Source organism: Erpetoichthys calabaricus, chromosome 11, assembly GCF_900747795.2.
Source record: "Erpetoichthys calabaricus chromosome 11, fErpCal1.3, whole genome shotgun sequence".
In the NCBI taxonomy this organism is placed as follows: Eukaryota; Metazoa; Chordata; class Cladistia; order Polypteriformes; family Polypteridae; genus Erpetoichthys; species Erpetoichthys calabaricus.
This window is the reverse complement of record NC_041404.2, coordinates 90601659-90616588: the sequence shown is the minus strand read 5'-3', so window position 1 is coordinate 90616588 and position 14930 is coordinate 90601659. Positions and strand designations below refer to the sequence as shown.

Sequence of the window (14930 nt, the reverse complement as noted above, 5' to 3'; positions counted from 1 at the left end):
GCATATTCTTCTAAAAAGGTACTGGTTAAGGTGTTCATATTATTTTTTTCTTAATTCTAGGAACAGTGATATTCTTCTGTTATTCTCTTTCTTGTATTGCTGTCCTGTTATGATATTAAGTAATTACATCATTTTGATAAAGTTATTCTCTGAGTTTGGAAATGGGTCCTCAGAATAGAGAACTCATCACCAGTGTTTAAAACCGAATTTGTCTTTGACGCAGTCCACTAAAATCATCAGCACTAGGCTGTACTGTTATAAGGGAAATTGGGCAAAAGAGATTTTGATTTAGCTTTGTCCTGAAAATGTGTATCACAGGGATTTACGTATTTTATTTGGAACCTTTTATAGAGTGAAATGTTATTTTTCTCACCTACCTTGCCTGCTGACTTTAATATGCTTATATTATTAATATTTAGCAACTTTAACAATATACTTCACACATGATAAAGTTATTTACTCAGTTCTGATCCTCAGTACTGTGCTATTCATTGTTATTAATTAACATGCTGTTTATTTTATTGATCTGTCTGTGTCTACTATATTTTGCTTTTCAGACAGACTTCATACATTCACATGGAAAATGGAGACTCAAAGCTTAACAAGGAGAAAAATAAGTTTATTCTTTTTTTTGTACATTTCACACAGACAGAATTATAGAAAATAACACAATCTTACAAAATAAGTATTTTTTAAATTATTTTGTTTAATCCTTTGTTGCTCTTGGTGTTTTTGTAAACACTTCAAACAGCATTTAAAAAAAGGCACCACCAGTCATTCATTTATATTCTGTCCTGGTGCCAGGCAGCAGCAAGCAGAAGACGTGAACTGGTCATAGAGGGACTGCCAGTTAATCATGGGGCACTCTTATGCACCATCTCACATTCATTCACACCAGGCCCAATGAGAATCATCAGTCCACTTAATATAATTTTTTCTAACTGTTGCTGGAAAAAGACTGCAACAGTGTGTAGGGGCTATGAGACATCATCATTTTCTGCAGAATTACGGTGCCTCAATAGAGCATAATGCCCTTAAAATACAAAAAAAGAGAAGTGATGCCCTTAAACTATTTCAGATCTTCAAAATCTGTAAAGCGCAGGAAAGTACATGATTCCATTTTGATAATTAATTTTGAGAATATTACAAGGCTTAGAGGTAATGGTGGAATAAACAGATGACATCTACTGAGTCTACCAAACACAATGATTTGAACTGAGATTCTGAAATATCAAAATTATGTATTGCATTTAAGAAATGGTACAAGACCAGTTCTGTTCCCATAAAAGGTACTGTAGAGTGGTATAGTGACTACAAAACATAACATCATATCATCTATTTGATCTTTGGCAACTTGGCCACTTTGGCCACTCAGAATGTCTGCACCTCCAAAATAAGTGGGCATCTCTGCCTATTGTATTCTATGGCTTGTCTAAGAGCTTTGAAAATATTGATAACCATGAAAGATACTATAAAAAATAAATACATCAACAGCAGAATTTACCATTTGTTGTTGCTGTGCTGTCATGTTGGATGGAAGGAACAGACAGGGAGATGGGGAGAGTAATGTGAGCTGTGCAACAGCAATATTAGAACATTTACATTTTTCAATGTAGAAATAAACTGATACTAGGTATTCATTTTCTGAGTAGGGACAGGTGCATAGTTGACTGTTTTGTTGTTCCTTTTTTATGTAAATAGTACATTGTTGAATTTTAAAGCACACATGAAGAAATGAGCACAGCATTATTTTGTAGACTGGGATCACAAATGTTCACTCTGGTCCTACATCATGGCCCCTCTTCATGATTTCATTTGTTTGCTTATCCAACCTTTACCTCATCTCTGGATATATACAAATTGGTGGTTCTTATTATCTTTGTATGCTTAAATGAGTTATTCCACCCAACGCTGCCTTTCTCTGGTATCCAATGATGACTTCAATGAACAGCAGAATGATGAATGAGCTTAGTCATTTTTTCTGATAGTTCCATGGTCTAAAACATTAGAGAAAAGGAAGAAAAGCATTTATGCTGTTAATATTTCTGAGAAAATAACAGTGGAGAGCAACTTCATATAACCTTTATGTTAACCATAATGTTTTAATCGTAATTTTCTGGAAGACCTTGTTCAAATAACATGGCAAAATGATTATTTCAGCCTGTTTGTCCCTAGTGTTATCAAGTATTTCCCTTGACCAAATTAGTCCAACAGAAAAGACAGAATACATTTGGCAGAGATTGAGGTGCCAGTCCAGAGCATAGTGCACACCATGAGTGGTGAGAAAGACAAGACTGTAGTTCACAATTATTTACTATGCACATACTAGGAAGTATGGCACTGTGTTTAGTGTTTAATGAAGTATTTATACAGGATAACCCAACACAATTAATGCATTGTATAGGCTTATTCAATGGACTTTAAACCATAAGGTTATCAGTTCAGTCCCACTTCTGGCTTGCTGTGTGGACTCAAGCAAGACACTTATCCTGTCTGTGCTCCAAATTAAAAAAAAATGTAACCAACTGCAATTAATTCTAGTCTTATATGTAAGTTGTTTTGGACAAAGGTGTCGGCCAGTTATTCAATAACGTAACCTTCAGGCTAAATCCTTAACGACCCAGTCCCTCCACAGAGTACACTTAATGGGAAGTAAAGTGTGGGGTTATTAAGGAAGGCTACATTAAGAAATTTTCTGGTTCACCTAGAGTTCAAGGGATTCAAGACCGGCCAGGTTTAAAAACAGAATTTGCCATATGTTGTTGTTGTGCCATTATGCTGGATGGAAGGAACAGGCAGGGAAATGAGGACAGTAATATGTGCTGTACAATAGCAACATTGGAATACTTACATTGTCAATGGAGAAGTCAACTGATATTAGGTATGCATGGGATAACAGCAGTGTAAAAACAAATATGGATAGTAATTTAATTTAAATGTCAAAGTTAAAGTGTCAAAGTAAAATAAGTAATACATTAAAATAACTTGCTTGATTGCTAGGAGTATTAAAACTATGTTGTACAGTGCCTAGTTTAGTAGAATTATATATTATAATAATGACAGAAACCTGGCTAAATAACAATGATGAGGATGAGAATGACATAGATAGCTACACATTTTTTGAAAGGACAGACAGAAATAAAGGGGGGGGGGGTTGCCATTTATGTAAAACAGAATTTAAATGCATGTCTTATTCAGTTGGATGATGAGCCACATCAATGTGAGGATGTCTGGATTTCACTAGAAAGTATTACGGATAGAGGTGTTATTTTAGGGGTTTGCTATAGACACCCCAATGCAGACGGTAATTTCAAGTACATCTGTTAATTATATTAAAATAGTCAAGTTTAAAGTTGGGTGTTATAGTCAGTCATTAATTAGTAATTAAGAAAGTGGCTGGAACAAAATTCTGTAGCCATAGCAGCCCTTAAGCTGCATCATCAATAAACAGGCAAACTAAAAAGAAGGCAAATGTCCATACATTGTGAAATTTTTGAGACCCTGACAACCTCCCAACTGCACTGGGATCGGTAGTCTGTTGTCATTGCAACTGCAAGTTCACAGGCTCCCCGTGTAACACATCTGTCGCTTGCTCGTTGATGCATGGAGCGTTTAAAACCAGCCGCTGACCTGGCCATGCACTCACTTTCTGTCTCCTTGCTTGTGCTTGTGCAAAGACTAACCCCCAGACTGTTGCTAAGGCCCTGTCAGTGGTGTTCACTTTTATTGGCATTCCATGTGACATTTTAACTGACCAGGGTACACCCTTTACTTCCTGCATCATGAAACATGTATATGAGAGCCTTGCAATTAAAAAAGTTTAGCACTAAAGTTTATCATCCTCAGACGAATGGCCTGACTGAATGATTTAATAAGACTTTAAAGCAGTTGCATTTGGTAGCTCATGACGACCTGACCTCCAGGAACATGGTGTTGCCCTTTCTCCTGTTTGTTGTTTGGGATTCTCCTCTGGCATCTACTGGCTTAAGTCCATTTGAACTATTATTTGGCAGGTGGCCATGAGGGGTGTTGGACCTTTTTCGGAAAGAATGGACAGGGTTTTGCAGTGACACAGGGAGAAATTTGTCGATCAGGTCGCTTCACTCCAAGAACATATTTCTAAATTGTCATCCATCGCTGTGAAGCATCAGGGATGAAAACAGGAGACCAAGAAGTGTAATTATGATGGAAAAAGCAAACTGTGTGAATTCAAAGAGGGAGATGGATTCTGGTTTTGATCCCGTCTGACCCACTCAAATGTCTGGTGAAATGGCGGGGTCCTGTGGTAGTGGAGCAATGCATAAGTCCTGTGAAGTAAAAGTTAGGATTCTCGGCCAGTGCAAGCCTTTGCAAATCCTACATGTTAATGTTTTGAAAGACTGGCACGATCCTAATGACAGGTTGGCCACTACTGCTACAGCCTCTCGGACTGATGTTGCTATTGGTGATGATCTGACAGGTACTCAGAAGGCTGAATTACAGTCCTGGATTGGAAGGAACTCTGTCTTTTCATCTGTACCTAGCCAGACAGAAATTGCTGCATACAAGCTTGTGACTGAACCTGGTGTTAAGGTACAGATGCTCCTTTATCATATTCCAGAAGCAATGAGGACTGTGACATGTGAGGAGATGAAGCAGATGCTTGATTTGGTTGTGAGTCACGAGGGTAAAAGTGAATAGCGCAGTCCAATTGTTCTGTTTCTAACACCAGATGGCTCAGTTTTGTGTTGTATAGATTTTCGACCCTTGAATAAAATTTCCAAATTTGATGTGTACCCGATGCCGCGAATTGATGACTTACTGAAGAGGCTCAGGCAAGCCTCATATATTTACACCCTGGATCTCACAAAGGGATACTGGCAGGTGCTGCCGGAGGAATCCATCTGTGAGAAGACCCCGTTTGCACCCCAGATGGGTTGTTTAAATTCACCAATCTTACCATTTGGTCTCCACAATGCACTGCTGACTTGTTGGTGGATGACAGATCAGATTCTATGACCCCATTCCAAATATATTAGAGCATATCTCAATGACGTAGTCATTTTCAGTAATGATTGGAGGTTGCATCTCAACCGACTACAGGAGGTGCTTGAAAGTTTGAGCCTGGCTGGGTTGACAGCTAACCCTAAGAAGTGTAAACTGGGGATGTCAGAAACACATTATTTGGGGTACTCTATGGGGAATGGTTTGATTAAACATCATTTGGACAATGTGGGTGAGTTCCTTGCGTATCCACGTCCAGAAACGCAGCAGCAGATTTGTGCTTTCTTCTGACTCTCTGGTTATTACTGTACATGCATTCCAAATTTTGCACATAGAGCTACCCCTCTCATTGACTTGATGAAGGGCAGAAAGAACCATGGCATAGTGTGGACCGATGATTGTGAAAGGACCCTCTCTGATGTAAAGTCTGATTTGTCTTTGTTCCCAGTTCTGTGGAATGCAGACTCTTCTAAGGAGTTCATTCTCCAGACAGATGCAAGTGCATTTGGTTTTGGGCTGTGCTTTATCAGACTTTTGATAAGGAAGAACAATCTGTCACGTTTCCCAGGGAGCATAATTACTTGACCATCTAGAAAGAATGATTGGCTATCAAGTGGGTTGTGGAGGTGCTTCGCTACTACTTGTGGGGTAGGCATTCTATCCTGGTGACAGAGCACACCCTGCTCCAGTGGCACTACAGGCCGAAGAATAAGAATTCCTGGCTCACTAGGTGGTTTATTAGGTTGCAGCTGTTTGTTTTCGATATTCAGCATTGTCCTGGTTTGGTGCATGTTAATGCTAATGTTCTCTTACGTCTGGTCAAGCCCAGCAGAGACTGTCTCTTCGTTCACACCAATGGTATCAACAAAACTGGGGGGGATAATGTGAGATTTTTGAGACCCTGACAACCCCCTATCTGTGCTGTGCGCCAACACTCTGTTAACTCAGGTGGGAACTGGTTGTCCACTACAAACTTGTCCAACTACAAGTTTCGCAGGCTCCCAGTGTAACACATCTGTTGCACACTGGTTGATGTGGGGAACATTTAAAACCGACTGCTGACTTGGCCACATGCTCATTTTGCCACCTTGCTTGTTCAGGAAGTCTATCTGTTCTTTTAATCTAAGAAGGGAGCAAATGCAGGATGACGTCATCGTGCCTGCTTGCATGCTACATGTGTTTGAGTGGCATCTCCTGTCTGAATCCAACACATCACAACATGTTAAAGTATGATTTCTTTGTGAACAATCTGAGTGACTGTTGCATTAAAAACACATTTGTTTTAACCCCACACACTACGCTGCTCATTTCAAGTAAAAGATATTCATAACGTAGAATGTCATGTATAAAGCTCTAGCAACAAGACTGACATTGGCTGTTAGGTTTTGTGTAACTAACTTGCATTTTGTTTTAAAAGTTTTCACTTGTGAATGTCAAAAGGCAGCTGTGGTGAGCGGCTGGGGGCGGTACCCAGCCGGGACGCCTGGAAGGACCGGAAGAGGGATTACGCCTCCTCTGGACCATAAGAGGGCAGCCACCCTGGTTAGCATGGGGACCACGGGAATTGAGCATGGAAGCTCAACCCTATAGGGCCTGTGGTCACTGTCAGGGGGGTGCCCGGATGCCTGAAGAGCCCTGGACATCAGAACTTCTGTCACACCCGGAGGTGCTGCCGGAAGGACCATCAGGGACACCCGGAGTGCTTCCGGGTGCTCAGCCGGCACTTCCACCACACCAGCAAGTGATGGCAGAAGTTCATCAGGAGGCACCTGGAGCACGTCCGGGTGAACATAAAAGGGGCTGCCTCCCTCCATTCGTCAGCTGGAGTCAGGTGGAAGAGGACAGAGCTCAGAGGAGAGGAGTGGAGGCGGTCAGAAAGAGAGGCAGTGAAGAGAGAGGCCTGGACTAAGGGTGATTGGTGCAGGGGCACTGGGTTGTGCGTGGTACACGTTGTATAAGTATAATAAACTTGTGTTTGGGTTTGAACCATCGGTGTCTGCCTGTCTGTGTCCGGGCTGGTCTCCACACAGCATACATACTATTTTTCTGTTTTTTAACAAAGTTCTCAATTGTTCATTAAATTTGTTTGGCTTATTGTGAGTCTTCTTCAATTATCCATCCACAGCAAAGATATTTAAACAGTACAGAATAAATGACTGGGAACTTGCATGACCTGTTTTTTAAATAAAAACTACATATTTAAAGATATCCATAAATCATTTCAAGATATCTTTAAAAAGGTGAGGGTGATTTAAAGATGCACATAAATCATTTAAAGATACCAATGAATAGAAAAAATGTTAAGAAATTCCTTCAATAACAAGTTACAATAAAATCTGCTAAGGCAAATTATTCTGAAAGAACTTAATTTTATCTGTAAATGACCTGAAGATATGTGTAAATAATTTAAAGGTATTTATAAATCCAGTTTATTAAAATATCTTAAGTTACTTCCATGTATTTTAATTGATTTCAAAGATAGATATTTCAAAGAGATAACTTTGCTCATCACACTCATAGGAGAAGGTTTACCAATATACTATATTACACTTTTAGAGGTTAACAAAGTACTTTAAAATTGATTTGGTACACTAAAACCTTCAGAAGATTAAAACTTTGCTTGAATATTAATCAGATTTTTTTAACCAGCCAGATCTACGATTGACATACCGCTAAGATTAAAACATTATAGATGTTGGCCATAAGACTTACAGATAGTCACAAAGAAATGGCCTTACCCTTAAGGACTGGAGGAGGTCTGCTGAACTGGTTTGCATTGTTTTGCGCAAAAGACTCCACCAGCCATGAGAGTGCACTGGTGCAATACTCGATCTGTGAAGTTAGAATGCAAAACAGGATGAGAGATTACATTTTGTTAATATCTTAGACAGATGGCTTCACTTTATTTAAATATTAGCCTGTACTGAATGATTGGTCTAACAATATATGGATAAATTAATGCTAAAACTTGGATTACTTTAAACTCAGACACTCAGGATTGGGAAACACCTTGACAAAGATTACTCTCTTTGAAAACCCGCCTGCTCTCTGTCTCAAGTTGCATACATTTTCCATGTGATATTTTTCAAGTGAAGCTGCCTTTGAATGTCTGTAGGGTACATATTGCATGCAGAGATCAATTTATTTTTTATAACACATTGGTTTAGGTACTGCAAAATTAATCTATTACTCATTTACTCATATGTAAGAAGACCTTAACAAAGGCTTCTTTTGACCTCATTATGCTTGTAAGACATCAGTAGATAGGTTATTCACACAGTATGGTGTGTTAAAGTGTCCTTGATATGCTGGTAAAATTACTTGTTAATATGAAGGATTCACGGGTCTTATAATGAATTATGCAATATCAAGAGAAATAGGTCTCACTTAACCAGCTACTGACCATTTCAAAGTGAAATTATTTTAGTAGGTCACATTACATAGATAAATAGCCACTTCACTGATGTTTTGTAAATGTTTTTAACACCAGATGAAGCTTTTATTAAGCCTTTATTCTTGGTACAAAACAGAAAGTGCATAATAGATGCATTTTTGCAATACCTAAATTAAAGTGTTACGCAATTTTTATAGTGATCAACACTGGAGGCAGATTTCCTTTTATTAAACAGAAACCAAACAAAACCATTTAACTTTGGATAAAGTTAGCACACATATCTATCTGTTTAATTAGACCAACTATTGTCTCGGATGAATTGCAGAGAGGATGTCTAAATAAATGAGATTAGGAGGTGGTTCAGGGTGAGATTTGTGAAGATTAGGCTGTTCTCTGGCCTTGTCTCCCTCATACTCACTGCATTTTTGTGATGGGAATTCCACTCACAGGGCGGCATGGTGGCGCACCGGTAGCGCTGCTGCCTCGCAGTTAGGAGACCCAGGTTCGCTTCCCGGGTCCTCCCTGCGTGGAGTTTGCATGTTCTCCCCGTGTCTGCGTGGGTTTCCTCCGGGCGCTCCGGTTTCCTCCCACAGTCCAAAGACATGCAGGTTAGGTGGATTGGTGATTCTAAATTTGCCCTAGTGTGTGCTTGGTGTGTTTGTGTGTGTCCTGCTGTGGGTTGGCACTCTGCCCAGGATTGGTTCCTGCCTTGTGCCCTGTGTTGGCTGGGATTGGCTCCAGCAGACCCCCATGACCCTGTGTTCGGATTCAGTGGGTTGGAAAATGGATGGATGGAATTCCACTCACTTTGTTGTGTTAATTTCTTCTGGACAAGACACACCATGACACTCAAATGTATGAAATGAAAACATGGTCACAGCTTGACAAGCACAGTATGGTTTAGAGCACTAAGGTTTTTTGGTATGCAGAATATAGCCCCGTGTTTTGTCTGTTATGTCCTGTCAATGACTTACTTTCAGATCTCTTTTTCTGAAGCTGTCACTGTGTTTCAGGGAATATACTCAATAAAGAGCATATACACTTATTGTTGCTTATTGAAACTTCTTTATATAGTGTCTTTGTTATATTTTCTAACTCAACATAATATTCTCCAGCCAGCTGAGGTCTGTCAACAGCCATTCCGGCTGCACTTCAGAACAGAAAATCCACTTGATACTAAGCATGTTCAGGTCTGGCCAGTACTTTGATGGGAGACCATCTAGGAAAATCTTGTGATGCTGCTGGAAGAGGTGTTGGTGAGGCCAACAGGGTACACATACCCTGTGATCTGTGTGTGGATCCCATTGCCCTAGTGTAGTGATGGGGACACTGTGCTATAAAAATGGCACTGTCCTTCGGATGAGACATAAAACTGAGATCCTGAGTCTCTGTGGTCACTGAAGATCCCTGGGCATCTTTTGAAAAGAGTAGGGCTTATCCCAATGTCCTGGCTAAATTGACCCCCATGACCTCTTCCATTCTGGACCCTTAATCATCCAGTCTTTAATTGGCTATCTCTCTTACCTGTTCACCACCTTACAGCTTGTGGTGAGCTTACTGGCACAATAATGGCTGTTGTTACTTCACCTAGATGAGTGATACACAGTGGTGGTGGTTAAAGTGAGAAAAAGCACTCTATAAATGTGCCGTATTTTTCGCTCCATAAGACGCACTTTTTTCCCCAAAAGAAGGGTGGAAATGTCTGTGCGTCTTATGAAGCAAATATTGCGTGATAGACTGTGATGTGTATTACCTGATAAAAGTTGACATCCAGGGGTAGAGGGCGACAATCAGCTGTTAATGGCGACAAAACTCACCGTTACGTTACAGGCATTCCTTCTCTGCTTGGAGGAATGTTAGAATCATTGACTCGGCATCTAATCCTTGCGTGTGCGTGAGTTACGAAATGTAAACAAATGTAAACAAAGGCAAGATGGCATCAACATCTCACGAGGGAGCGAAGCAAGTGCAGAAAACAAAATACTCAGCAGACGATGTTTTGTGCATTATCACTGAGTCTGACTCTGATTTTGCTGAGAGTGATCAGGAGATCGAGCAAGAGAGGGAGGAACTGGCATCAGCTGATCGGCTGCCAGCTGAGCACATTCGCCCAGCCGATGCACCTACGGCAAGGTTTGTGTGGGAGGAATACCCAGACATTGATCCGTGGGAGCCAAACTGGCTATCAGACTTCACAAGATAGCATGGTTTGCTGTTGGACTCGACAGATTATCAGCCGCTGGACTACTTCAGGCTTTTCTTTCCTGAGGCTGCCTTTCAGCTACTGTCAGAGTATGCAGAGCAATTTTTTGAATCGCGGGCTGTGCTTGCACCGCATTCTCGTTTTTCAAAGTGGAAACCCACAACAAAAGACAAGATGAAGGGCTTTGTGGCATTACAAATAGAGATGGGACTACACTGGCGATATAACTTCAGGGAGCAGTGGTCCAAACGTGCTTTGTCCCCTGGTGGCTTTGGACAGGTTATGCCGCGTGATAGGTACGTGCCCCTGCAAAGTGATTGTGAGCAACTGAACTTCATAAATTCTGACACTAGCGATGAGGAGTTCCTGGGGTTTCCAGAAAACTAGAAGAGTGCTTGAACCTTAAAGTCTCTCCTCATTTGTTAATGACAGTGATGATGGTTCTTAATACCGCTGTTGACTTTACATGGTTGAAATATTATTATGCTATATTTTATTAAATATATTAGTACACCATTTGGTTCAGAATGTTTTTTTTTCTTGTTTTCCTCCTCTAAACCTAGGTGTGTCTTATGGTCAGGGGCTTCTTAAGGAGTGAAAAATACGGTAATTAATAATAATTATCCTGGCAGCATCACGTGGAAAGCAGGAATAAGCCCTAGACAGGGTGCCAGCCCATTGAGTTCACTCATGCCCATAACCTCAGTAACATAAGGCAACTTTAGAATTCCCCAACTGTCATACAATGTGTCAACGAGTTTATGTCTCTCACGGAGGCAACTCCACCTGGTTTCACTTTCCACACAGAGCCTCGCAACTCAAGGCAAGGCGGTGGGCTTGCAGTAATTGTCAGAGCAGACTTAAACATCAAACAATCCCAATTGACTGTCCATTGTCTTTTAAGTACCTGGCTCTTAAACTACTAACAGAATCAGGTCCTGTCTCACTCATTGTTCTTTATCATCCCCCAAAATACAATGCATCCTTCTTATCCGATCTGCTTGAACTTTTGACCCTCCTAAGCTCTTACTCTCAGAGAATTATCCTTCTCAGTGATTTCAACATACATATTGTTATCCCCACATCTAAACTGAGAAATGAATTCCTATCCTTACTGGGCTGTTTTGACTTGACACAACATGTCAATTTTCCCACCCACTCTGGTGGTCATATATTGGATCTGATCTGCACTTCTGGACCATCTGTTGCCAACATTTATAGCAATGATTTGGGACTCTCTGACCATAAAGCAGTATTTTTCACTGTCTCACTGCCTTTCCCTCCTCTTACCTGTAAACAACAAATTTCTTACAGAAACCTTAAAAATATCTGTCCCTCTATCCCTTCTGGGTCCATTTCTGATCTTTTACTGTCTGCACCTATTCCGTCAACACTAGATATTCTTGTTGACCACTATAACTCAGCCCTTCATTCAGCATTAGATAAAACAGCTCCTTTAAAACATAAGGAGGTTTCCTTTAAACGTTCAGCTCCTTGGTATAATTCAGAATTGCGATCTATGAAAGCAGCTGGCCGACGCCTTGAGAGAATGTCACGTAAGACTGGCCTCACCGTGCACACCCAAGCTTTCTCAGACCACCAAAGAGCTTACAGAGAAGCACTAACTTCTGCCAAGAACAGCCATTATGGCAGAATAATAGAAAGTGGCCACGATAACCCAAGGGTTTTGTTCTCTATAGTTAATAAACTACTTGAACCCGCATCTGGCTCAACTACCTCTTCTGCTGAAGTCTGTGATGAATTCCTCTACTTTTTCCGTAACAAAATTAAAGATCTAAATAATTTAACTAACATAAATACATCATCTGTTTATATCTCTCCCTATTTTCCCACTCCATCCAGCTCCTTCTCTAAGTTCTCACCAGTCACATCTGTGTTTGTTAATAACCTGCTTTGTAAGATGAGGCCGACTACTTGTGTACTGGACCCCATCCCCAGCACACTACTTAAATCCTGCCTTCATGCCATAATCCTGACTGTTACAACAATAATAAACTCATCCCTTGACACTGGCTCTATGCCACTCACTTTTAAAATTGCTTCTGTAACCCCAATGTTAAAAACGTCTGGTCTTGATGCTGACAATCTTAAACAATTTCTGGCCTAATTCCCACTTACTTTTCCTGTCAAAAGTTCTTGAGCGTGTTGTAGCCTCCCAACTCACCAATTACTTAACCTCTAATAACTTGATGGAACCCTTTCAGTCTGGTTTCAGGGTGTGGCACAGCTGTGAAACTACTCTGCTATGGGTATCCAATGATTTGCTTATGGCAGCAGACTCTGGACAAACCAGCATATTAATTCTATTAGACCTCAGTGCAGCATTTGACACTGTCAGACATGACATTCTACTGTCCAGAATGAAGAACATACTGGGTATCTCTGGCACTGCCCTCCAGTGGTTCAAGTCCTATGTGACTGATAGGCAAGAGTTTGTTAGTCTTGGCAACAGCAGATCCAGCTCAGCGCCAGTCACATAAGGAGTCCCTCAGGGCTCTGTCCTCGGCCCTCTTCTCTTCTGTATTTACATGCTTCCCCTTGGCCATATTATCCGTAGCTATGAACTGGGTTATGTTTTTATGCAGACGATACTCAACTCTACTTCAATGTTAAAAGTGGAACTTCATCAGAGCTTTCTCAGCTCACAACCTGCCTCAGTGAAATTAATACCTGGATGGAGCAGAACTCTTTAAAATTAAATTGCAACAAAACTGAACTCCTGCAAATTGAGACTAAAATGCAGCTTAATAAAATGAGCTCCTTCCCAGTCCATTTTGGCGGTGATCTCATCAGACCTGCCTCTACTGTAAAGAATCTTGGTGTCATTTTTGATTCCTCCCTCTCTTATTCTGCCCACATAAATCACATTAAGAAACATTCTTACTTTCACCTCCATAACATATCACATGTTTGCTCCTTCCTCTCCTTTTCTAATGCTGAGAAACTTGTTCATGCTTTTATCACATTCCGCATCGATTATTGTAATTCCCTACTGGCAGGTGCCCCTTCTAATCTTATATCACAGCTCCAGCTTATTCAAAACTCAGCTGCAAGAGTCCTTACACGGACCAGCAGCAGCGAGCACATCACACCCATCCTCCTCCATCTTCACTGGCTCCCTGTGTCTTACAGAATCGAATATAAAATCTTACTAATAACCTACAAAGCCTTAAATAACCTCGTGCCAAACTACATCAGTGACCTTCTCCATCACTATGTGCCTGCCAGCCCACTAAGGTCCTCTGATTCTGGCAATCTTGTTGTGCCCCACACCAATCTACACTCCATGGGTGACAGGGCCTTCAGCTGTATAGCACCCAGACTCTGGAATGACCTACCGAAATTAATCAGGTCAGCTGACTCCATGAATTCTTTTAAAAAACAACTCAAAACTCATCTGTTCAGGAAGGCTTTTAGCTCTTCTTGACTTTATTACCCTTCTCTCAGTTTACTTCTCTGTCAAGATGCTCATGTAACCTGTATGTGTGTGTGCTAGACCATCAATTATGTTGTCTGTTAGGCTTTTTTTTTCTCTGAATTCACTGTCGTAATCTTCTTTATTTATTTATCTGGTTTGTACAATCCTATATACTGTATACCCTGTCGTTCTTTATTATATTCTGTAAGTGCCTTGAGCATGGGAAAGGCGCTATATAAATAAAATGTATTATTATTATTATTATTCTGTAACCTTACTGACATCGGTTTTTCACTTACTAGTTCATATTAGGGGTGGCACGGTGGCGCAGTGGTAGCGCTGCTGCCTCGCAGTAATGAGACCCGGGTCCTCCCTACGTGGAGTTTGCATGTTCTCCCCAGGTCTGCGTGGGTTTCCTCCGGGTGCTCCTGTTTCCTCCCACAGTCCAAAGACATGCTGATTAGGTTGATTGGCGATTCTAAATTGGCCCTAGTGTGTGCTTGGTGTGTGGGTGTGTGTGTGTGTCCTGCAGTGGGTTTGCGCTCTGCCCGGGATTGGTTCCCTGCCTTGCGCCCTGTGTTGGCTGGGATTGGCTCCAGAAGACCCCCATGACCCTGTGTTCGGATTCAGCGGGTTGGACGATGGATGGATGGATAGTTCATATTAGACCTCCAATACAACACAAGAAATGTAAATCTTTCGCATTAAACCTTGTATCCAAGTTTGGAGACAATTTTGATGGACTGAATCATTTATTTCATAATCTTTTACAAACATAAAATTGTCTTGTAATATTCATAAACTATAACCGTACATTATTATCACAGAATTATCACAGAGTGTTAGGATATAGCGGGTTGGAGAATGACTGACTGACTGAATATATGACTTAAAACACATTCTGTTGGGTA

The 14930-nt window shown here is 40.8% G+C and overlaps 1 protein-coding gene across 1 annotated transcript in view; it reads right to left on the bottom strand.

The window, feature by feature from the left end:
• Positions 1 to 598: 598 nt before the first annotated feature.
• The window catches only part of trpm4a (transient receptor potential cation channel, subfamily M, member 4a), a 135425-nt gene continuing 121093 nt past the window's right edge, over positions 599 to 14930 (bottom strand). The window contains exons 26-27 of the mRNA XM_028813580.2: positions 7722 to 7815; positions 599 to 1997 (exon numbers count right to left, since the gene is read on the bottom strand). Coding sequence (XP_028669413.1) covers positions 1969 to 1997; positions 7722 to 7815 — 123 coding nt within the window. The 3' untranslated portion in view covers positions 599 to 1968. The remainder of the gene's footprint in view (positions 1998 to 7721; positions 7816 to 14930) is intronic.